Source organism: Rhipicephalus microplus, chromosome 9 (genome assembly GCF_043290135.1).
Source record: "Rhipicephalus microplus isolate Deutch F79 chromosome 9, USDA_Rmic, whole genome shotgun sequence".
NCBI classification, from domain to species: Eukaryota; Metazoa; Arthropoda; class Arachnida; order Ixodida; family Ixodidae; genus Rhipicephalus; species Rhipicephalus microplus.
In genome coordinates this window covers 8,049,910-8,073,641 of record NC_134708.1, presented here as the reverse complement: position 1 = coordinate 8,073,641, position 23,732 = coordinate 8,049,910, and the positions used below count along the sequence as shown (strand labels likewise).

At 48.6% G+C, this 23,732-nt stretch overlaps 1 protein-coding gene across 2 annotated transcripts in view; it reads left to right on the top strand.

The window, feature by feature from the left end:
• Positions 1-23,732, top strand: part of LOC119164835 (uncharacterized) — an 81,530-nt gene that overhangs the window by 50,261 nt on the left and 7,537 nt on the right. For both annotated transcript variants that reach the window (XM_075873052.1, XM_075873053.1), the window contains 3 exons: positions 1,356-1,823; positions 4,175-5,755; positions 19,057-19,229. In XM_075873052.1, coding sequence (XP_075729167.1) covers positions 1,356-1,823; positions 4,175-5,755; positions 19,057-19,229 — 2,222 coding nt within the window. The remainder of the gene's footprint in view (positions 1-1,355; positions 1,824-4,174; positions 5,756-19,056; positions 19,230-23,732) is intronic.

The following is a 23,732-nucleotide window of genomic DNA, read 5'->3' as shown; positions in this document are numbered from 1 at the left end:
ATTGATTTTTCTGTAACTCATCTTGTTCCTGAGATAGCTTAAGTTCACCTCCTATTGTTTAAGGCCACCTCAATATAGAAAAAAAAGTGCCTAATTAAAAGCGATATTTTAAGATATGCCAACATAGACTAATGACTATAGATTGAAAGTATGCAAGAGTTGCAAGAGTTGTTTTTAAGCCTTTTTTGGTTATTTTACAGCAAAATGAAGTATCCATTTTCAAAAGCAGTTGCAATTGTATTACAATTTTGATGAGTCATTAATTAAAAAGGCTTGGGCTCTAAATTCTGCTCCCATACTTGCACTCTACACACATACAGGTTTCCATTGCAAAAAGAATTATTGTTGTACCTGCCCTAGCTGCAGAGATATTAAGGCCTCAAAATTGAACAGTCGTAAATTTACTATTTTGAGAAAAATGAAAAAGAAATCTGAAAACACAGCTTCTTCAAAAAGTAACAATCATGATGCGCATGTTTTGAAATCCTCATAAAAGTGCTCATAAGTTCGTAGCAGAGGTTCAAACATAGGTGTCGGCTAATTAAAAAGAAACCTCGAAGTCGGTTTCCCATTTTTTCGCAGGCTCTGCATGTTAACAGCACCAAGAATCTGGACAGTTAGAATGACATTACAAAAAAATTACCACTTTCTGTTGTGTGAAAATTTGCAGAGAGATGGAAAAATACTTGCAAAAACCAAATATGTCAATCTTAAAAAATGAATTTTTCTGTCACTTTTTGGTCCCAAAGACCAGTCGGCCCCCTTAAAATAAAATACTGAACGCCTTGAAGCAACATTGTAGGGATTTGACACATATACGAACAGATTTTTATAGGTGGCGTCGGAAAGTGTTCAAATCAACCAGTGCCGTGAAATGTGGGTAGATGGCATCATTTGTAGAAAAAAAAATTGAAAAATGCCTAGGTGACTTTATAAATAATTGTAAATTCTAGGCCGTTTGCTGTGCTACAGTGATCGGCTTTTGTATTATAACTTGTTGACCAGCAGCGGTTTCACATGATGCCAGAAAAGTGTTGAAGGTCTGCCCTGCACTAATTTCCTGCACCTGCTTCGTTGTTGCCACTCTCATGGTGGTCTAGTGGCTAAGATACTCAGCTGCCGACTCGCAGGTTGCAGTATCGAATCTCGGCCACAGCAATCGCATGTTAGATGGGAGTGAAAATGCTTGAGGCCTGCGTGCTTAAATTTAGGTGCACGTTTAAGAACCCCAGGTGGTCAAAATTTTGGAACCCTTCACTACGTCGTCTTCAATAATCATTTGGTGGTTTCGGAATGTTAAACCCCTACTTCTTGATTTTCAAGACGTTAAACCTTAACTTCTTTGTTGTGGCCAGGTGGCGGAGACCTGTGGGCACGTTTCAAGCCAGCTGCCGGAAGCTGGTCGTGTTCGGAGTGCATGATCACCAATCCGGCCTCTGCAAGCCGCTGCCAAGCCTGCGAGACGCCGCGTCCCGGGTCCACTCCCAAACCAGCAGCACCAGCTCCTACTAGTGTCGCTTCAACTGTGCCTGCCCCTGTGGCCCCACCGCCTGCGAGTGTAGCTGCTGCAACCTCCCCCCGCTGGGAGTGCGGCACGTGCCTGGTGAGGAACGAGACCAGCGCAACTCGCTGCTGTGCGTGCGAGACTCCTCGGTCGTCAGCCAACAGTGCTACGGCCGGTGCTGCACCTTCCGCGGCGGCCAGTGGGTCCCTCTGGGAGTGCGACACGTGCCTGGTCAGGAACCAACCATCGGCAGCACGTTGTTGCGCGTGCGAGAATCCTCGGCCGTTGGCCAGCACTGCCGCTCTTTCCTCGGCACAGGGTGATTGTCTCCCTTCTCCGTGAACACAGTATTTTAAGAAACAGTATTAAAAAAAAAAGGAACTTAGGTGGTAAAGTTATATAAATAAAAGCTTTGGTATTTTGATAAGTAAGCATGCTGATAACATAATGCGGAATTTTCACCGCTTTGTCATACGCCTTTTTCAAAATATAGACCTGCAAAGTAGGCAAAAAGAGATTTCCTGGGTCAATTTTAAAATCATTTATGAAAATATGTTCACTACACAGGCAAACCGAAAATAACTGAGCACAAGGGAAACGTGTATATTTAGCTAAAAAAAATTTTCACGGATATATTATACTTCATGTAACTCGTAACCTCAGAAAAAGCAACTGCGCAGATGAGCATGCCTCATAACTTTTTCGTCATTATTGATTTACAATGCTCAGGAAAAAAAAACCAATTGCGCATTTCTTTTCACTCATCAAGCAACAAATAATAAAATTTTAAATAAATGTAAGATTTCAACCGGCCGTGCATTGTTTGATCTTGCATGGAATCGCCTTTCAAAGAAAGCAAGATTTATTCTTCTGACTGGTCACCTTTCGTGAGCCTGTTTTACTGGCTTTAATATCACTTTTGGATACCTCTTCATTGCGTGCTATTGCCTAGACAAATTCAATATACACAGAGTTGCTTAAGAAAGTCAGGAAGTCTTCAAGGATCAGATTTTTCTTATTTTCAGTCTGCAGTAACTTTTCCCGATTGGCGTGCAGCTGAAGGTCTCTATTTGTGCCACTCACGGTCATGCTACTCATGGGCCCACAAAAAAGACATAATGCAGCTATATGTACTGTAAAGACCGAAGTATAGGTCGACCCCCCCAAACTTTGAATCTTCAAAAAAAAAAAATTGTTTCGAAATCGCAAAGTATTGCGGCGCACCGTTACCTTAGTAAATACGAGACGCAACCAGCTGCATTGTGGTGACATTTCTTTTTATTTAGACACTAATCTTTTGTAGGTAAACCCCAGAAGGCCACAAAGCGCAGTCACTCAGACTCATCCCAACTTGAGTCCGACGACGTCTGTTTTTCACTAGTAACGTCCCAGAGTGCATCGTGCTCCGTTTCATGCTTTGCGTAAAGACGGAAGTGCGCAGCCTCAGCGCAAAGCCCATTCGCTTCATAAATCGGCACGCCCACAATGGCGATCTCTTAAATTGCACCCTCGTGAGCACAGAATCGCCGTTATCTCGAGAGCTTTCACGCGAATGCGCTCCCCTGTTACGGGTAGCGACCTTGCACGCAGCTCTTAGACAAATTTGGCGAGTAGCGTTTTCAGTTCGGGGTACAGTGCAGTCTGCCTACGAAACTTTTTTGGCTGCAGGATGCGATGCACTGCTTTTGGCTCCTCCAGTACCGAACGCTTTTCAACGATGCACCGAATTCCCATTGTGCCACTATGTTGCCGTGCACTTCAGCATACTCGATAACTTTTTTCTTAAAGCCTATTGTAAACTGCCGTCGACTACCATTTTTCTGAAGGAAATAGAAAAAAAAAACAGCAGACTGACAGCAGATAAGCAAGGCAAAATTGTGTTGCTAAACACTGTAGGCCTTGCATAGTTCTGCAACCATGCCGGTGCTGATGCTCACGATGGCAGTGAAGGCTTTCGACTTCAGCTGCCCATAGTTGCGAGACGTTTTTTTTTTTTTCTGCCAATGACCTCTATACAAGACGAGGGTCGACGTTACATTGCGTGATTTCTTTTTTTTAGTTTAACTTATATTCTGTTTTTTAAGGTATACGAACAGTGCTAGAAACACACATTAGAGTTATCCAATGTTCCAAATCAGCGAGGATTGAATTTACACGCTTTTGATATACACATTATCTGCCCCCTTAATTTAGGGCTATTAAAAGAGAACAACTTATGCGAAAATATAAATGATTAAAAATGAAGGTACTTACATGTAATAAGCTCACCAGTGGCAGCCAGGAATATTTCAGTGGTAAGGTGTCAGTGTTACCAGGAAGAGAGTGCTAAAGCTTGTTTAGCATTGTATTAGCATTGTTTTCTATGAGTTGCTATCGCACAAGTCTCTGCCTATGCTAGTGCCTGAAACGCAGGTGGTTGTTTTATCATATGCTGTGTCCTTCATTGCAAGCCTTTTAACACATTTGAATATTTCATTTTCTTGTCTCTCTTCCTTTTTAATCTGATTAACGTAGCTGCATTGTATTAGAGTGACAGGTGAAAAAAAGGGGGGGGGGGGGAAGATAAATGTGTAAAACGCTTCCAGCTGCCACTCTTGCTGCATTCTTTGTGTCTTTGTTCATTTTATTTTGTGACTCCCATCACTTTTTTTTTACTTTTTCTCTGAACAGCGGCTGCTGCAGCATTCAATTTCAAGTTGCCTTCCTCCGAGTCCAGCGGTTTCGGTGGTGCGCCATTTGCTGCGGCACCTGCGCAATTCAAGTTTGGCATACCTTCATCGGGCACTGCGAAGCCATCCGAGGCTGTTCCTTCTGTGGAGAGTGCAGGGAAACCTTTCAAGTTTGGCATTACTAGCACTACCACTGTTACAAGTGCCCCTGCTTCTACAACTGCTGTGGCACCTATGAAGGACTTCAAGTTTGGTTCGTCCTCGGAGGAACCATCAAAGGCCATCAATTTTGGTTCGTCAGCTAGTGAAGCATCAAAGGCATTCAAGTTTGGCTCGAACACTGAAGAGCAAGCTACACCTTTCAAATTTGGCACCACCACTAACGAGCCTGCAACAAAGTCATTTAAGTTTGGCACAACGGCATCTGAACAGCAGACAAAGTCATTTACATTTGGTGCTAGTTCAGAGGAGCCAACGAAGAAAGCCAAACCAAACACAACTACAGAAGAAGCAGCTAAGCTGTTCAACTTCGGTTCGTCCTCAGAGCAGCCCTCGAAGCCTCTGAAGTTTGGCTGCACCACAGACGAGCAAGCCAAGTTGCCTCAGACTGGAAGTGGCTCAGAAGCTTCTACAAAGTCTTTCAAGTTCAGTGCCAGCACAGATGAGCCTGCCAAGCCATCCCCAGTCGCCAACTCTGCAGAAGGTGCATCGGGTGGCTTCAAACTCGGCCACATGGCAGAGCCAAGCAAAGGATTTACTTTTGGGTCCACTACTGTCAAGGAACCGGCAAAACCGTTTGCATTTGGCACCACCCCTTCGACAGAGACATCCACTGGAGGCTTCAAGTTTGGCGCCACTGCAGAGGATTCTACGAAGAGTGTCAGGCCTGGTTCCTCCGAAGAACAGCAACCACCTGCAAAGACTTTCAAGTTCCTCAACCCATCGGGTCCCACCGAACCGTCTAAGCTGTTTCAATTTGGTGCCACTGTAGAGCCAACACCAAAATTAGGTGCAACTGTCGACACTCCCACTAAGCCTTTCAGTTTCGGGACGCCTGCAACTACAGCAGGAGCAGCAGAGACAGCACCAAAGCAGTTTTCATTTGGCTTGGCAGCAAAGCCCAGTGAAATGTCGGCCCCCCCAGCGGCAGTGCAGCAGCCATCTGTAGTGCATCCGGGAGGCAGCCAGACTACCACTGCTGGACAACTGGCTGGCTTCCTAGCGCCAGCTACTACCGCGCATGCGGCCATTTCCCTGCCGGCAGCAGCACCAACCATGGAACCTGCTAAGCCGGCCTTTCCAAGTTCCCAGTTTGTCTTTGGCCAGAAGAGTGATGCCAGCGCTGCGACATTTTCATTTGGCTCCCAGCCTGTGTCGCCAGCTTTTCCCCAACCTGCCAGCGGTGCATCGACCCCTCTGCCATCTTTTGGCACTCTGGCAAACAAGCCCCCAGAGCCACATGTGGCAGCACAGCAGCCGGCATTTGGCATTGGGGCTACACCCACACCTGCTTTTGGTGCCCTCAACCCTCTCAAGCCTGCTGCCGCACCTGCAGTAGCACCCACGGCCACCAGCATGACAAGTGAGTTGGCTCTCCTTGAAGTTGTTTGGCTTTTTTTGTGCCATTTGTCATAGTCTGAATTTTAGTGTGACTTGCAGTGGCTACGTTTTCAAGCTTAAAGGGCACTGACACAAAATTTAGCATTGCATTTTGTTGCTACGATGTGTTGCTTGGGGCCCATTTGTCAAAACACAGTACATCGTTTAGTGCTGTGTGCAACAGACAATTAATTACAAGTTCCTCATTACCAAACAGTCAGTTTCGGTTTTAGAGAGCTTCAAAAATGACAAGCCGCTGGGTGCAACTATCGCCATCTAGCATGTGAAACGCAAGACCACATTGGCACACAAAACTGTGACGCATTTCGTGCGATACACATCAGTCGTTCAAACAGGAAACTGGACAGATGTCACCAAACACAAAACATTCAATGCGTGTGCCACTGTCACAGACTCGCGAGCTACCTCCACATAATTGCCTGCTGCAGCAAACATAGCACAAAGAATGGCAGCTATGACATCATCGTAGCTTGTTGTACCGTATTTACTCGTGTAATGATTGCACTCGCATAACGATCGCACCCCTAAATTTTGTCGTCTAAATTCGACTTTTTTTTCCCCCCGCGTAATGATCGCACCCTGAACTTACCGCATCGGCATGTCATGTGCCACGTCTAGCTGAACGCGTCTATTATTGTTTCTGTGATCTGAAAGCGGGCACCACTATGCTAATGCTGTAAATTTACTGATTTAAATGAAAGCATTCCTTATTTAGATGGAAGAAACTGTTCTGACGCGCTCGACGTACTTAAAACCTCCAGAACTGACGCAAAGAAGAAAAAAAAAAATGCGGTGGCTTCGCTTCGTGAGCTGCCATGTTTGTTTTAACATCCCGCACTGTTACAGCGGCAGCTGCCTGTTGGCCGACCTGTGTTCATCCCGTAGCAATGTTTTTTTTTTTCCTGAGACCACATTTTTTTTTTCTTGGTGTGCTTTGTGATCGTCTGTTAAGGGGAGATGCGGGTCGAAAAACCGCAATTTTTTTCGAAAAAGTCGATTTTGTGTTTTCTTGTGTTTTGTGTTTTTCCAAGCCTTCTCCTTAATATATTAAAGAATCAAAGCTGAGAATCAGCTAGAAGTTATCGAAAAATACAATTAAAGCACTCGCGGTGGCTCGTGAAAGTGCGAAGTTACCCGATTTTCACGCACACGGCACTTCGCTCTACGGCATCGCCGGCTCTTGAAATTTCGCGGGCATGTAGGCCTAACCCTCTTCTCCCAGAGCCCGCTTCGGCAAAGCTGAATTCACGCTAAAGATACTACAAAAAATCGTTTTCCCGCAGCATTCTAGCGTGGCGACTGGGCCTTCGAAGTCACGTGGTATGATCGGAGCCCTGTCATTGGTTGCGAGCATTCCGCCGCGCAGTCGGATGCGAGCGCTTTCTTCGTTCTCCTGCTTTTGCCGAGACATCGACGAACTCAACCGCCGGAGTTATTTCCGCGCCATGGATGCCAGCGAGAAACTCTACTTTCGTTCACGGAAGTTCATTACGCGGCACCAGTACGAAAGAAGGCACCCCAAACACAAACAGTGAGCGCCGGCCAGAGGTCCGTCTGTTGCTAGGCCTAGCCGCGGCAGCAGCGACGCACCCGATTTAGATTGTTCGAGCTTTACTCCTACCGTCGATGAGTTCGGCAGCGCTTCAGAGGAAAAGATAAAGATGTTCGACGACTAAAGCAAGTGTCAGGACTAACGCGGAAGCACATTTATTTGTGAGACCGATGCGATGCACAACCTCGTCAGTGGCGTAGTATGCCTCAACTGCGGGCGGTGCGAGCTGTCTAGTTGAGTAATGGCAAGTAGACGATAAGGACAGGCATCGCTTTCGGAATTTTAGCGCCGAAATGACGCATGTGCTGCAACTGTTGTTTCGTCCACGTATGCGTCAAGCCGCGTGTATCAGTCATGCAGTGGAAGCGAGGAGACGTCCGCCAGCGGCAGTGCACGGGACAGCTTCGCTGTGAGCGTGAAGTCGATGGTCGCAGTAACGTTGGGTCGCACCGCGTGCGATCGGCATCTGACACGAGCAGCTTGTGCTGGTTTTGTGCCATCATTGGTGTTAAAAAACCGGTGCGTCACAAGAACTGCCATTAGCAAAAAAAAAAAAAAGTGCATACCGCCGCCGAAACCTCGAATGAGCCCGAGAGCAACGGCCCGTCGCCGCAGTACCGAAAAAAAAAATGCTCGTCGGGAGGAGACAGCTTGCAGAGACTGTAAGGGTCCAATATATAGTGCTGGGTTATTCTAAAACTGTCAACATTTTCAAGATAGCTTTGCTGACATTCTCTGTGAATTTCATTCAGATTGGTTGAAGAGTATAGTATTAAACATGTTTTTGAACTTTCAAACCGCTTTTTCTCAGTTCCTCATTTTTCGGCGTTTTTAGAGCTTGTGCACTATAATTTGTATGTTTTACATAGTCGGATTGCAATGAAACTTGGCATACTTGAAGTTTAACATGTCCTGAATACAAATTAACAACTTTCAGAGGTCTCCAAAGCATATTCAGCTGGATAATTCCAGAAGCTTGTTCCTTGAGTATGGTAAAACTCAAATTCAGCATTAGAATTTTTTTCTAGGCCTGCACACAAATGTTACACAATGTTTCTTTGCTTTATTGAATTCTGCAATTCATTAGGAGCAACATTGGCTATTTTTTAGAGATTTCTTGTGCTTACTATTGTTGCCTAAGCTTGCACAAGAATGCATTGTTTTTACAAATGCATGGTCTGCAAAAAATTAACTAAATGAGCCATGAAAAAAATAAAAGCAGATTTTAAAAAAGGAGCTCCAACTCTATAACTGGTGAAAGTTTCATTGAGCTGTCACAAATATCTGAAGAAAAAAGTTTTCAAGGAGCATCTCCCCTTAAAGCGCCGTTTCACCATGGAACGGTATGCGAGCTTTACTGCCGCGTTCAAGCTGAAGGCGCTTGACTACGCGCTAGAGCACGGCAACCGCGCTGCCGGCAGACATTTCGGCGTCGACGAAATCCGGATCCGATATTGAAAAAAACAGCGCGACATGCTCATGGCTACTAACAGCACGCGATTGTCTTTCTGCGGACCCAAATCTGGCAAGTTCCCTGACATTGAAAAGGCAGTCCTCAAATACGTGAAGGACATGCGCAAGGACGGTTATGTAGTGTCATGAGACATGATACAGACGCAGGCGTTCACAGTTTCCTGGAGGCTGGGAATTGCCACAAAGGATTTCCGTGCCTGTTCCGGCTGGACGACACGCTTCATGCGGCGGAATGGACTGTCGCTGGCATTTCCAACGCGCTCGATGGAACGGAAGATGACCCTCTGTGGGACAATGAAGACACTGCTGGTTCCGACAAGAAATCGTGCGGCGACGACACTGACGCCAGTGATGCTTTAGAGTCTGAATGAACTTTAGGGGGTCAGAGAGGTAAAAAATGAAAGGGCAGTGTGCCATGCATGTAGCTCCTGCGTAATGCGTGCATTTTATTACAAAGGTAAACATTAATTTACTTTTATTTTTGGTTATGCTCATGATAGCTACCGTAAGAATTCTTATTAGCGCCTTTTTTGCGTTTCCGGTGCTCAGAATATTTTTTCACAGAAAATTTACCCCGCATAATGATCGCATCCCGAAATGGGAGTCAATTTTTTTTTAAAGTGGGATCATTGTGCGAGTATATACGGTATTGACTGCAACGAGGTGACATGAGGGAAGTAGGGAGGTCATCGTGGTCACTTTCGAGGGAGTGGTGTCCTATCACGCACACAAACATCAATAAAGAATACCTTCCAAGCTATGTTCGCAGTTGGTATTTTGCAGTCGACGTCCGATTTGCCACACTTTCAAGGGACCGTGAAAACATCCGGAAAATCAGACAGTCCAGAAAAATGAATGCAAGTGAAAACACTTTTTAATATGTATTTTTCAATGACGAAGAGGGTTGCAGCAGGAGTACAGGGTGTCGTTACAATGCATCGTCGTTTAGGTGGCCCTGAAAAAAAAAAGAAACGAAAAAAGCAATACCACATTTGTAAACACTTATGTGCAAAAAGAAAGAAAAAAAAAGGTCGCTTATTTTTGTTTGCGCGGCGTTCCACTTGGCCGCGATGGTGTCTGCCTCAATTTCAGTTAATACGATCCTGTCGTTGTGCACCGATGACAGAGTCTGTGCGCTTGTCATCCCCAAGCTCGTCTGTTGTGTAGGCACTGTTTCTTCGATCTTGGTGTCGTCGGAATCCTTCGTGGCTCAAGGTTTTTGTCAGCGTTGGCGAAGCCCTCAAGGGTTATCTTGGCTGGAATCAAAACACTGGCAACGTGCAGATCGTTGAGAGCAATCTCCGTCGTGGGTGGAAGTTCGTCGCACACGCTGTCCTCTGCAGGCAAGACGGCCATGTTAGCGTCCAGTATGAAGCACGCGTAACGAAAACAGTTCCGGAGGGTCTGTTGCGTAACATTCCACGAGTCTGCAAGCATGCCGATGGCAGACCATAGGTCGACAGCGTAGCTTTTCCCGCTGTCAGAACACAGGCTGCACAGCACCATAACAGTAATAACAGCACCATGCAGCCTAAGCTACGGCTGGCAACGGATTGGCGTGCGCTGGATTGCGGCCTTTTCGGTTTCAAGGGTACGGCAACCGCGGCGTATTGGGTTCGAGGGTCCGAACAGCCAAAATGGTGGCGTCGATGGTGACTGAGTCTGCGGTTTGTGGTAAAAAGTTCGGAAAATCAGGTGGCAAAAGCTATAAACATCTGGAATTTCGGACTTTTCGAGACATTGACATTACGGGGAACTTGATGGTGCCACATATGAGTTCAAGAAACCGGGCATGTCTGGAATTTCGGGCGCTGAGAAATAGGATGTCGGCTTTATACGTTTGTTCACGGGAATCGATCATGCAGGTTGTCTCGGCCGCGAAATGTAGTGTCAGTAGTGGCACAAATACCAGCTTATTTTATTACTATTTTTATTAATATTGTTTTTTTTATTCAAATGTAAGGCCGTGCCCTTAGAAGCTTAAAAAACATGTTTGTAAGCATGAGTGCACCCTGAAAAAGTGCAGAAAAATTAGATCGAGTGCAAACTCGGATCTGCTTAGTGAGGCCTCGGTACCATTAAATGGTGGAGAAGTGCTCTTTGTGATGAATAAAATCCATTAGCATATGATGTTGCTGGGCACGTCTGCACAGCTATGTTTGGTTTGCTTATTTAACTGAGGCTCTGCAGTCAATAAAAAAGGATTGGTAGTTTGCTCTCGATATGTTTAGCATTCCTTCTTTTTGGTGTCCTTTTCTATTTTAGCGCATTTTTTTCTGCATAGAATGAACGAGCTAAGCACCCCTGTGGTGTACATGTATCCCGAAGGAGTACGGCCACCAGCGTGGGTTCGGTCTTAGCGAGCCGCAGGGCACGCGTTAACCGTCGCCGTGGCGGGAAACACGATACTGCTCAAGTCGCAACACTTTATTGTGGCAACACCAAACGCAGTACAGCCCGTTGCAAATAGGTGCGGCGGGAAAGCAAGTAGGCTTATCCACGCCACGGGCACAAAGTACTACACAGGGGTGCCACGAGCACGTCTCCGCGGTAAAGGTGATCCACGGAGACACCGGGACAAAGGGCCCGGTTGCTCGAGCGAGGGCAAAGGCGCTCGCGTTGGCTTCGAAGGGAGACGGGTCGGCGTAGCTAGGCCACGCACTAGGACACCGTACTGCCCTTCGGCCGTGAGTACGCAGCGGGGCAACAAAAGGTGAGCGTTCGCATCGGGCGCGAGGCGCCGTCAGCGAAGTCCGACGAGCCCCGAGCGACGGGACTCGACGGACGGAAAAGAATGCGTGGCTCACCGTTTGAAGTCCCGGACTGTACTCACCGCTCCCGACGCAGCGCGCGAAAACCTCTTGCGAGTCCCCGCGCGCGGCGCCACAGTCAACATCCGCTACCGGGTGAGGGAGTTAAACGTCACTCCGCCCTTCCCAGCGCGGCAGACAGCAAAGGAGGGCAGACATGTCGGGACATGAGAATGGCAGAAAAGGCGGGAAAGCCCGCGCAAAGGCAGCGGGCCAGCCTCAATTCCCACATCCCCCTCTCCTAAACTTGTCCTTTACCGGTCTGCAAAAGGCAGCCGGACGTCACCCATGCAGTTAAAATGACACTGCTATGAGCGGTAGCTAACCTCAGTCCAGCCCTGCTACTTAAAAAAAAAATATGATTACAAAGGAGAAACAAAAACATAAATAACAAAATAAACACACGACACTATAAAGATAACTGCGGAAGGGAGCACAGAAAAGTGGGACTAGTGTTCGTGTTGGTGCTGAAGTGGGATAGCGTCCACTGCGCGGAGGGGCGGAAAAAGGGCGTGAGTGTCCGCTGGGTGCGATGCCCGAGTGCGAGGTCAGAGGTACGGGAGGGGGCTCACTGATGGCTCGTTGCTGCTCTTGATCAGCCGCGAGTCCGACGAAAGCCGCTTCGGTTGTTCGGAGGCCCCGCATTTCTGGCTCGATGACGGAGCTGGACGTTGCGGGAAGCCGGGCCTCTCCGGTGGTCAGGGAGGCAGAACCAAAAATGGCTGCGAGGCGCCCTGTTGGCCGGCAGCATATAGCTGCTTTCAGCTGGCCTCGCGCAGGAGCCATGGTGGGAAAAGGCAGCAGGGCTTCCTCGGCGACAGCCGAGAGCAGAGCACAGCCAGATGGTCTGACGTCAGTGTGTCAATGCCCCCCAGCACCTCCAGTGCCCGCGTCGATGGGGGGGGAAGCCATGACGCACTCTTCGCGGGCTCGCACTTGCACACGCACAGAAGCACGCACGCACACACACCGCCGACAGCTGCGCGAGCGTAGGCGCAAAGCGTCCTTCGTCTCTCTTTCTCCCGGCAAGCACCGACACACAAGGTCACACACAGCTCCCTTCGCGGTAGACGAAACGAACACGAAAAAAAAGTAAACACAGAGCAAACTGACACTAAACATCTGGCAAAAAACATAAAATACAAATAACACTTAATATTAGACAAAAGAAACATAAAATACACATGAACACTTCAAAAAAAAAAAAAAAAGAAACACTGGCAGCAGACAGGGCGGGGTCAACTCCTTTACGAGAAAAGGCCGTAAAGAAGCTAACCTATACTGAGGCTAGACAGTAAACTGAGGGCCTTCGGTTGCGGAGAAGTCCGCCGTCCGGCGCGAAATCACAAAGGTGACCGCTTCCTCAGATTATACCGGTGCGGGGTCCGAATGCGGTCCGCCGCTCCGGGTGTGCCCGTTGCTTGCGCGAAGTGCCGTAGGGCACTGGCGCGAGCTCGTCAGACCGTGACAAAGGGCTTCAGGTCTGCGATGTGGGCACGGCTGAGTTTTCCCAAAGGGGATCTTTCAGCTAGTACGCGCCACGGACGCTCACTGACAATCGGTTCATAAAACCGGGCGGCTTTCCAACCCTTGGCTCAACCGTTTGTCAGACGTGGCAGGCACGGAATAGCGATAAAAGCCACGCTTCGTGCCGGGCCAGGTCACAACATTGCTCAGTTTGCAAAAAACTTTCGAGCCACTCAGGTGACCGGCCATGGATTCGTCGTGAGAGGATCGCAACAGTGCGGCTCTCAGACTTTTGGGCATAACCACCTTAAACGGGTCGCTGGACTCGTCGTCAGTGGCTATATAGTTCAGCAGGAGCCCGTCATGGTCCAGCAAAATGAATCCGCCGGGGACTCAGCGACACACGCTGTTTCAGCCCCCTAATAGCGCCCGCCGCAGAACAAGCAGCGTAACGGCGCGCCTCTCAAGACAGTTTAACGGCGCCCGCCGCAAAGCAAGCAGCGTATACGGCGCTCCGTCCCTCCGAGACTCGAAACGGATCACTCTGCTGAGCCTTCAGTAGCTCTTCGCTGCCGAAAGCAATTCCCATTCTCCCAAATGGGGGAGTCTGGTATCGCGCCCACTCAGGGCCGCAGCAACCGCCGCGTGAGTCGGCGTTACGGGTTCGCTCTCGGCCTCGTGGCCTTCGGAAAGCTCCCCCGCTCGGCCGCTTCGCGGTGCGCCGCTTACCTGGTTAGCAGCCAAGGTTTGTCCGCATGGGGACTCACCCTTCTCGCCGAATGGCGGCGAAGCTGCTGTTTCGCCCCCGACGCTTGCATGTGCTAAGGCACCGCGAGCGGCCGTCGCACCGAAATCCAGGTTCTCGGCAGACAACAGGGGGCACGAGATAGCGCGTCAGCTACCACGTAGGAGTGTATTCACCACAAAAAGGGGTGACGACACAGGCGAGCGCCGAAGGGCGCCCGTCGATAGAGGCGGTGGCCTCTTGGTGCAACGCGGCATGCCACGAAGCAGACATGTTGCGACGAGCCCGAATCGCGCAGGCGAACTGACTCGCTAAGAGCAGTCAAAAGCTAGAGCTTTTGACACCGCGTTGGGCGCCAGTGTGGTGTACACGTATCCCGAAGGAGTACGGCCACCAGCGTGGGTCCGGTCTTAGCGAGCCGCAGGGCACGCGTTAACCGTCGCCGTGGCGGGAAACACGATACTGCTCAACGTCGCAACACTTTATTGTGGCAACACCGAACGCAGTACGGTCGTTGCAAAAAGGTGCGGCGGGAAAGCAAATAGGCTTATCCACGCCACGGGCACAAAGTACTACACAGGGTGCCACGAGCACGTCTCCGCGGTAAAGGTGATCCACGGAGACACCGGAACAAAGGCCCGGTTGCTCGAGCGAGGGCAAAGGCGCTCGCGTTGGCTTCGAAGGGAGACTGGTCGGCGTAGCTAGGCCACGCACTAGGACACCGTACTGCCCTTCGGCCGTGAGTACGCAGCGGGGCAACAAAAGGTGAGCGTTCGCCTCGGGCGCGAGGCGCCGTCGGCGAAGTCCGACGAGCCCCGAGCGACGGGACTCGACGGACGGAAAATAATGCGTGGCTCACCGTTTGAAGTCCCGGACAGTACTCACCGCTCCCGACGCAGCGCGCGAAAACCTCTTGCGAGTCCCCGCGCGCGGCGCCACAGTCAACATCCGCTACCGGGTGAGGGAGTTAAACGTCACTCCGCCCTTCCCAGCGCGGCAGACAGCAAAGGAGGGCAGACATGTCGGGACATGAGAATGGCAGAAAAGGCGGGAAAGCCCGCGCAAAGGCAGCGGGCCAGCCTCAATTCCCACACCCTGAAAAAGTAATTACAATATGTTTCGGTTCCTACTGTACCCTAACGACACAACATGGGATTAGCTTCATGACACGTGCTTGTGTAAAATGTCGTGACATTTCCGCAGCCACTCTGCTCCAGGGCTGCCTTGGCGATTTTCAGGCGGCCATATTGAATGTCTTGCTGCCTGACGTAGTCCCAATTAGCTATACTGTAGTGCAAAGTCATCAGAATTGACACTGTAGCCTGATGTCACGTTATTGTTGATGTCTGTAGGTGCCATATGCGAAACATGACTTGAATTTCAAAATAATTTACTGGACTTCATACTTCCGCATCACCATTCTTCTCTGTATAAGGACATTTTTTCGCTGAAGCGAACTTGTACATAAATGTGTGTGTCCATAGACACACACATATTTATTTGTTTATTTATAGGCTTGAAGGTTGTTATGTAACACTTACTCATTTTTTTTTCTTTCTCGCTTAAATTTTCAGTATCCTAGTAATCTGCAAACTGAAAATGAAGGACGCTAAAAGACGAATGAAAAGGTGCAGATGAACGGCGCGTCATAGACGTCGCTCCGCATCTTTCATTCCTTCATGTCCAATTTTTTTGTCTTTCACATACCTACCAAATCTTCTGGATTGTCCAGGAGATTCCCGAATTTTGACCGTTTCTTCTGTTTGTACAATCGTCATGAAAATCTCCCGGAAATCCACATTTGTGTGCGGGATCTGGTTGCATTGACAAAAATGCAGGTCAATCCGCTCCAGGCTTTTCGCCAACGCTCCGCATTTAATTATAAACAAATTCAGGAGCCGTTCATCTAAAGGTACAGTAGAATCTCGGGAATGCGAAAACACGGCAGATCTGAATTCGTCAAATTCTCCAGCCAAATTTTACTGTGTTCATCGGGCTAAAATTCAAACGTTCCGAACACTTTTCCTAATCGCGGCGGGTGATACGAACTTTAGTACCGAAACCGTCTGACCAAGGCTTAGAGCAGTGTGCTCGAAGCTTTGGAAGTACGCGTGCGACTAGCGTACGTACCATCTTCTACAGTGCATGTGTTTGTCATTGCCACAATGGCTGTGGACGAAATCGTGGTGATTTTTAACACGATCATATATGGCGATGACGCAAGTGACAGAACTCCAAAAATGTGCGCGCGTCCGACGCTCGACCAGTTAAAGCAACACTGCTTTCCGCAAGCTTTGTGGACAAAACCGTGGCAGATGCGATCATAGATAGCATAAAACGGCTTGGTTTTGTAGACACGTGCGCAGACAGCGCACGTGGTTTGAAAATGGAACTACCGTTTGCCACAATCACCGCGCACAAAATCACGGTTGCGGTCACATGATAGTGATCTACGAACTCCGAAGGCATGCGGCTAACGTAGCTGAAGGCAGTAAATACGTAAAAAAGGCTAGAAGCGTTTTGGCATTCCTGTCAAAAGAATCTAGTAGCGAGCAAAGCTTCGACCGGCTCTTTCATGGCAGCCAGCTGCACCATCCCATCCATTCACGTGTGTCCCAGGAAGACATATGCGAGTTGTTTTCACGGAATTAAATTTTGCTAGTTGTTTTGATGGTGGGAAATTACGGGAGTGTTCGCGCTCCCACTTGAAACTCTCGCCTTACTGGGAAACCCTACCCTCATGTGTTTGGCCATTACAAGCTATTATAAGACCGCAACGTCTATGTTTGCACTTGCCATTTCCCCCCGTCCTGGTATTTTTCGCGATGTTTTTTTCTTCATACAAAAAAATGTGCAAAAAAAAGAAGAAAATTGGGCAAATAATTCAGTGAGGCAACCCCCTTGCTGTTGCGTAAATCTCCCGGATTCGGCATTCTTGGGTTTATAGGTATGCTTTCATTTCCAATACAGTAAAATCTCGTTAATTTGATCCCTATCGATTCGGAATTTCGGTTAGTTAGGCCACGGCGTCTGGTCCAGTCCAAAATGTACATTGATCTATGACTGAAAAATCTCATTAATTCGGACAAATTGGGCCGTGCTTCGGTTCATTCGAACGCCCAACCGCGGTCGAGTCAGGATAGGAAAGCAGCAGCGGATTCTGCTGGCCAAATCGACGGCGCACCTAAGCAACTTTGGGATCGGATTGCGGCCACTGAGATTCAAAACTTCGTCCATGGGTAGTACAACTTGGAGGCACCCCCCTCCCCTCCCCCGAAAAAATACAGTGGTTTAAACAACCAAAATGGAAGGCAGTGCATCGCTACTGTCATCAGCAACGGTCCACCTACGGATTCGCCTTTCCTTTTTTCTTGCGTGTCGAACACGTCTGCGTGATGGTCGGGTTGGATTGCTCACCTCTAGTGTGCTTTAAATTATTTATCCGTTCGTGATCACTGCCATCTGCAGTCTTACTGCTTGCTGTTTTTTGAAAAGTTCGCCGGTTTTCATTTCGTTTTTATCACCGTGCGTTTTTTTTTGTGTGTATGTGTGTGTGTGTTGTCTACTTCGTGCACGTGCGCGTGACCATAGCACGAGCGACGTTGGGATGGCTTCGCCTCCGTCTCCTGCGGCCCCAACTCTAGCAGCGAAGAGGGCGAAGTATGAAGCAAAGGATTTGGCTGTGAAGGTGAAAATATTGAAGGCGTTGCTAGCGGGAGCATCTCGAAAAGAAGTGATGGGAAAAGTTCGATGTGAAGAAAAGCACGCTGAGCACTTGCGTGAAGAACAAAGAGCAGAATATGTAAGCGTATGACAGGGGACATGTTTGGCGACCAAAGGAAGAGGCTTCGAACAGCTGCGCATCCCAAGCTAGAAGAAGTGCCGTAGCGCTGGATTGTCATTTCGCGCTATGCACGTTTGCCCTTGAGCAGCCCCCTTATCTGCGCACAAGCAGAAAAGTTCGCGGTAACCATGAACATTGACTCCTTCAGTGCGTCGGAAGGCTGGTTCGACCGCTTCAAGAAGCGACACGGGTTGGTGTTCTGCAACGTGTGTGGTGAAAGAGGTGCGGTTGACGAAAATGTTGTGCAGGACTAGCAGTCCGGACTATCCGCGTGCCTTTCTACGTACGAGCCGTGCAACATTTTCTATGCTGATAAGACAGCGCTGTTCTATAAGGCTCTGCCTGACAAGACAATCGCGTTTTAAGATGTTTTAAGAATATTAAGCGGCTACCGGTTCAACAGAAAGGCTGCCGAACTCTTTCAAGCCTGGCTGCATCAGCTCGACTGCCGCTTTGCGGCCAAGGCTTGAAAGGTGTTGTTCGTGCTAGGCAACTGTAGTGCGCACACGAAGGTGTCCGGGCTCGAGAACATTAAATTGCTATTCCTGCCTCCGAACACATTCGCTTCCCTGCAACGGATGGACCACGGAATCGTACAGTTCATGAAAAGCCGCTATCGACGGCAGGTACTCGAGCGGATGTTGCTCTGCATAAAGTCAGGCAAGCAGTACAACGTAAGCCTGCTAAGCGCAATCCAGATGCTGACATACGTGTGGAACAACACACCGCCTGCAGTAGTCGCAAACTGCTTCAGGCATAACGGCTTCATGCACGACGCTGCTGATCTGGGAGTGGTGGCCAATGAGGAATCCGGCGAAGAGCAAGATGGCCGCTATGTGAGCATCATGCCAGCTGATGTGCCCCTGGGCGATTACTTCGCAATTGACAGCGATGTTGCCGTGGCCGGCACCGTGACCGACAGCGATATCGTCGCCAAAGTCTTGGGCGGTAAATGGGGAATCGGCTGAAGAGGGCGTAAGTGATGGTGACGAGCGTCCACGCCACACTATGACAAGGGCTGCGCATGCGTTGGCCGTTTTGGAGGACATACGCATGCTTTCCTCGGACAGTGTACGCGTACTAAGCCACCTGCAGGAACTTCGCAAAATTGTGACTTCGTTGCACATTGCGTTCGTGAAGCAAACTGCGATCACAAACTTTTTAAGAAATAAATGTCTGATGGTGTAGAAGACATTGTTGAAGTGTTTTGTTCGTACTCTTGCAATTCGGACATTCTCTCCGGTCCCATGAAGTCTAAATTGTGTGTGTTTTACTGTATTGATTTCTAACCTGCCCAGAGTTCAGATCTTTTAATCTGCAAACACCGGGAAGGTTGGGGACAAACTATAACTGGTTTTTGTTCCTTTGCCAGGTGGCTTTGGTATGCAACAGCAAACGCCTAGTACTGGATTTGGGGTGCCTGCTGCAACTGTTCCCTCCCAGTCAACGTTCGTTTTTCGGCCACCGACAGCCGCACCACCAGTGACCTTCCAGTTTGGCAGCACTGGCCCAACCTCGGGTGGTGTCTTCCGCTTTGGAGCTCAGGTGACTGCAGCCTTGTTGGAAATGCTTAATGGATAGCTTAATAATCACATTGACCTGTAGCAGATGCAGGCTACCAGATGCAGAGGAGACATTAAAGTAAAACATTTAAACAAACATAGGCATAATAAGGAACAATTTTCTAAAAAACTGTGTAGAAGTTAGCTCCATGATAAAAGCTTACGATGCTCAAAATGAGTAAGGAATGTTGCTGTAGCTAACATTTTAGCAAGGTTACTTTGTTAAGCTATCTATTCTAGCTAAAACAACATTCCTTGTTCATACATTGTTCAAAGTTGAAGTGCTGTGCCAGGCTGTGCATAAACGGAAATTTTCTTAATAATTGTTAATTGAAAGTGTTAACAGCCAAATCTAGCTGTTTATTATCATCGAGAGCAACACTGAGCATTGACAACACCAAGGACGCGGCCGCATTCATATCCAGCGGAGTTCGATCACGTAATTCGGTTGATTCGCGGGGCTCTCTGATGTCATTTCCCCGCAAAAGTGCTGGCACCAAATGAGTAATTGTTAATTATCTAGTAATACTGTGAAACCTTGATGATTGGTGCCAGCTGACAACGCGGCACGATCATGCACTGAACGGCAGTGCACATTTACTAATGCAAATGTGCATCTACTGATGTGCCCTATCGCCACAAATAAAGGAATACAGTACCACAGCGCGTCACCCAAAGTACCATCCAGAAAGTCTTTTTTTTTTCCTTTTTGCCAGAGTGCGGAAAAGATTATATGGGGCTGGCACTTTTGCATGATTGTTTTATCGCACTCAGTGTCAACGCCAAGGAGCATTTCAAAACTATTACAGAGTGCAGGATACACAGCGACTGAAATAGCAACACAACGGACACTATTGGCTTTCTGCAATACATATTTGCGCTACTTTACTGTGACATATGATACCAAGCGACAACTGGCAATTTCATTGAAACACAAAGAGGTCGTGTAGACTCGGATTATCTCATGATTAGTTGCGTGCATCGCGGCGCCTATGCTGCCTATACTGTCACAGCCAGGCGGCTCGCTGTGCCATGCGCGCTAATTTGCTGTGTGAATTGCTCATCCCCACTTTGCTCCACATGGAGCAAAGACGAGCAGAGTGGTGTGTTTAATTAGCATTGGGATAACGAACTGCCACCAAGCGAAGTGCGCCGCGATCATCTACACTACGTTTCACACATCAGGTGCAATGCTGCAGAGGCTAGCGACATAGAGTTGGCTAGTGAGACTCCTTGTAGTAGATACATTTTCGTAAAGAAATAGCTCCATGTTTATACCACCCAGAATATATATATATTTTTCGTTTCACGCTATGAAATGAGCGTGTTTTACACAGACGCATGCGCGCAGGTTGCAAGTATAGTAAGCTGGTCCCAACTAACTTGCGTTGCTCCAAAACTCGCCTTTCAGTGCTCGGAAACTGTTGCAAAACTCCCCTTTTACTGTATCAAAGCTGCTTCAAAACAGCATTATTCCTGCTCCCTGAGCTGCTCCAAAACACTGAAGTCCACTTCCTGATAGTTAATACAGTTGAACCTCGTTATAGCGAACTCCACGAAATAGTTTGCTGTAGCCTAAATTCGCTATAAAAATTTGCACCAAGAAATTGCCATAGTCTAGCGTGAGCGGATCTGCAGCTTGACAAAAAATGGAGACACCTACTTGAACAGAAATACATTTATTGGGGCGAAAGAACCTGTGCAGTGTAGTCTGGCTGCATGTCGTGTTATGCCTTGCTCTCAAGGCATTCCACTAACTTGAGCCCGGCGTCTTCTATTGCGCAACAGTAGCGACTCGCCAGGAACGAACCAGCCACAGCCTTACTAGAAGTTGGTTTGTGGTGTTCAACGTCCCAAAACCACCATATGATTATGAGAGACGCCGTAGTGGAGGGCTCCGGAAATTTCGACCAATTGGGGTTCACCAGAAGTTAGCAGAGGAATGTTTTCGGGCAGCTTCAACTTCCGTGGCTACATTTCTGAGTTGCTGGCGTGTTACCTCAGCAGCCATTTCCACATCATTCAGTTCGGCAACCGGCTCTGACGTGTCGTCGTCGCCAAAAAAATCATCCAGTGTCAGTGTGTTCAAGACGTGGCCTACCAACCGTGAGAAATCGCTCCACATTTCTGAACTTGTGAACCTCTTCAAAGCCCTCAACGAAACCATCTTCAGTGGGCCCTTCAGTAGGCTCCACAACTTCCTCAGCGCCAACAATGAGGCTAGCGTGTTGGAAATAGTTAGCAATCGTTCCATTTATTCCTTCTCTCCCATGCAGCTTTCAGCATTCCTTATTGCGCCTAACAAATTGATTTTAACCTCCTCATCCATGCAAAGTTGAATGAGCAGCGGCTCGTTAAGCCTTCACTTGCATATCACTTTAAGGGGGGACGCGGCTTTGGCATCGCGAAATTTGGCCAAAAAATCGATTTTCTGAAAATCTCATTTTCACATTCTGTGACCCCTTTTCTATCTAATTTCGAAGTTTCGTCCCTGAAAACAGCGTAGAAATGACGTAAAAAATTTTTATCGAAGCTAGGGTGGCGATGAATTTCACGGAAATTGCGAAAAAACGGCGTTTTTCGAACCGCGATATCTCCGCAACCACGCAACCTAGCGCCGCCATCTTTGTCTCTATGGATAGCGCGATTCTTCCGTTTCAAATTTGCCGCCTCGGCCGGCTGAACCAGGCAAGAGCAAGCCCACAGCAAGCCAAAGTGTAAAGGTATCACAACAGTTTCCGATTGGCGACGCACATCACGTGACTACGGCGGCTCCGCATTGGTCGCCTGTGCGGTCGCTTGTAGCAATCGGCGCAAAGTTCGTCTGCTCTACGCGCTGACAGCGCTGACGGGCCGCTTACCGCATTTGTTTTCAACTCGTCGCGGCGTGGTTTCGTGCAGTCGCTTGTAGCAATCGGCGCAAAGGTCGTCTGCTCTATGCGCTGACAGCGCTGACGGGCCGCTTACTGCATTTGTTTTCAGCTCGTCGCGGCGTGGTTTCGAGATCGCATCGCGCTGCGATAAGACCGGCGCTCGTGAAAGGAGAAAAACGTTATCCAGTTTGGCGCATTGCAGTTTTGAGATCGGTTCCCGCATGCGATCATGGACCGGCGATCGTTCAAGAAGAACCGCAAGACTGCGCAGCGATTTGGTGCTCGTAAGCCGAAGCCGCCGATCGTGTAAAAGAAATTCAGTCCGGCAACTTCTGCGAGCAGCGACGACGGCTTGCGGCACGACGAGGACTCGCAGCCGAGCACAAGCACGCACAGAGCATCGTCCGCGAGCATCGACGAAACTGTTCATATGCCTGTGGAGCAGTGCTTTGTGCTGTCTGAGGAAACATCCGTTCGTCGTTCCGCGCAGGCTGCAGACATCGTGGATGCCCAGCCTAGCACTTCGCATGAGGATGTATTCATCGCGGATGCCCAGCCTAGCACTTCGCGCGAGGATGTAGACATTGCGGATGCTCAGCCAAGTACTTCGCGCGAGGATGCGAGGCTGTCTACCAGCACCACCAGTAGCACGATTCGGGCCCGATTAGAGCCTCGTTTCGTGTCAGCGGAGGCATCTCGCGAACGCGCCGCGGCTGTTCAGGAGTCCCTAAGAGCAGTGTCTGCGACGGAGCGCAAGATGTCACTGATGGACCAAGGGGACGAGAGCGACATCTAAACGGAAGACGAAGATGAGTTTTTCCTCGTGCAACGCGCGGCCCTGAATGGTCTGTTTGGCAGTGCCCTGTGCCCGCAGTGCAAAGAGCCGGGACTCAAGATGAAGCACGGAACTAAGCACGGGTTAGCGGTAAAGATAGAGCTCACCTGCACTGCTTGCGGCGCGGACGCGAAAAATGCGTGGTCGTCGCCGCGAATGGAAAACAGTAAGTCATTTGAAGTAAATATTTGGGCCATGCAAGCTATAAAAACTATTGGAAAGGGATCAGCTGCACTCAGTGATTTTTGGTCTGTGATGAATGTATCACATAGGGGAATTCACCACAAGACTTTTCAAAGGCATCTCAAGGGGGAATTTCGGCCTGCTGGCGCAGCAGCCGCGGCACGTGTGTTTTGCGACGCTGTTGCAGCCGTTCGCAATGTGTACAGCCAAATGGAGGGAACACCCACCAAGAATGTCACGGTGGTGTACGACGGGACGTGGATGACACCGCACTGCAAAGGACACTAAGGACTACAACCCTGGTGCCTATTAGGCATGTAAACCGTGACTCATGGCTTTGAACCTCGTTTTCTCAATACTGTTTTTTTGGCATGTTGCTCAGCTCGTGGAGCAGATATCTTCGCAACTACTTGACAGATTTTGATTCTGTTTTTTTTTTTTTTTTGTAATGCTCCTTGAACTGTGCTTCAGGGGGCTGCGTTCTTATTTTTAAAATTTAGCCTTTTAAAAATTTTTGGTAGGGTTTCTTATTTGTAGTGCAAATGTGCTCATTGAAGTATCAGTGGAGAAAACATGAACTACAAATTTTAGTGTT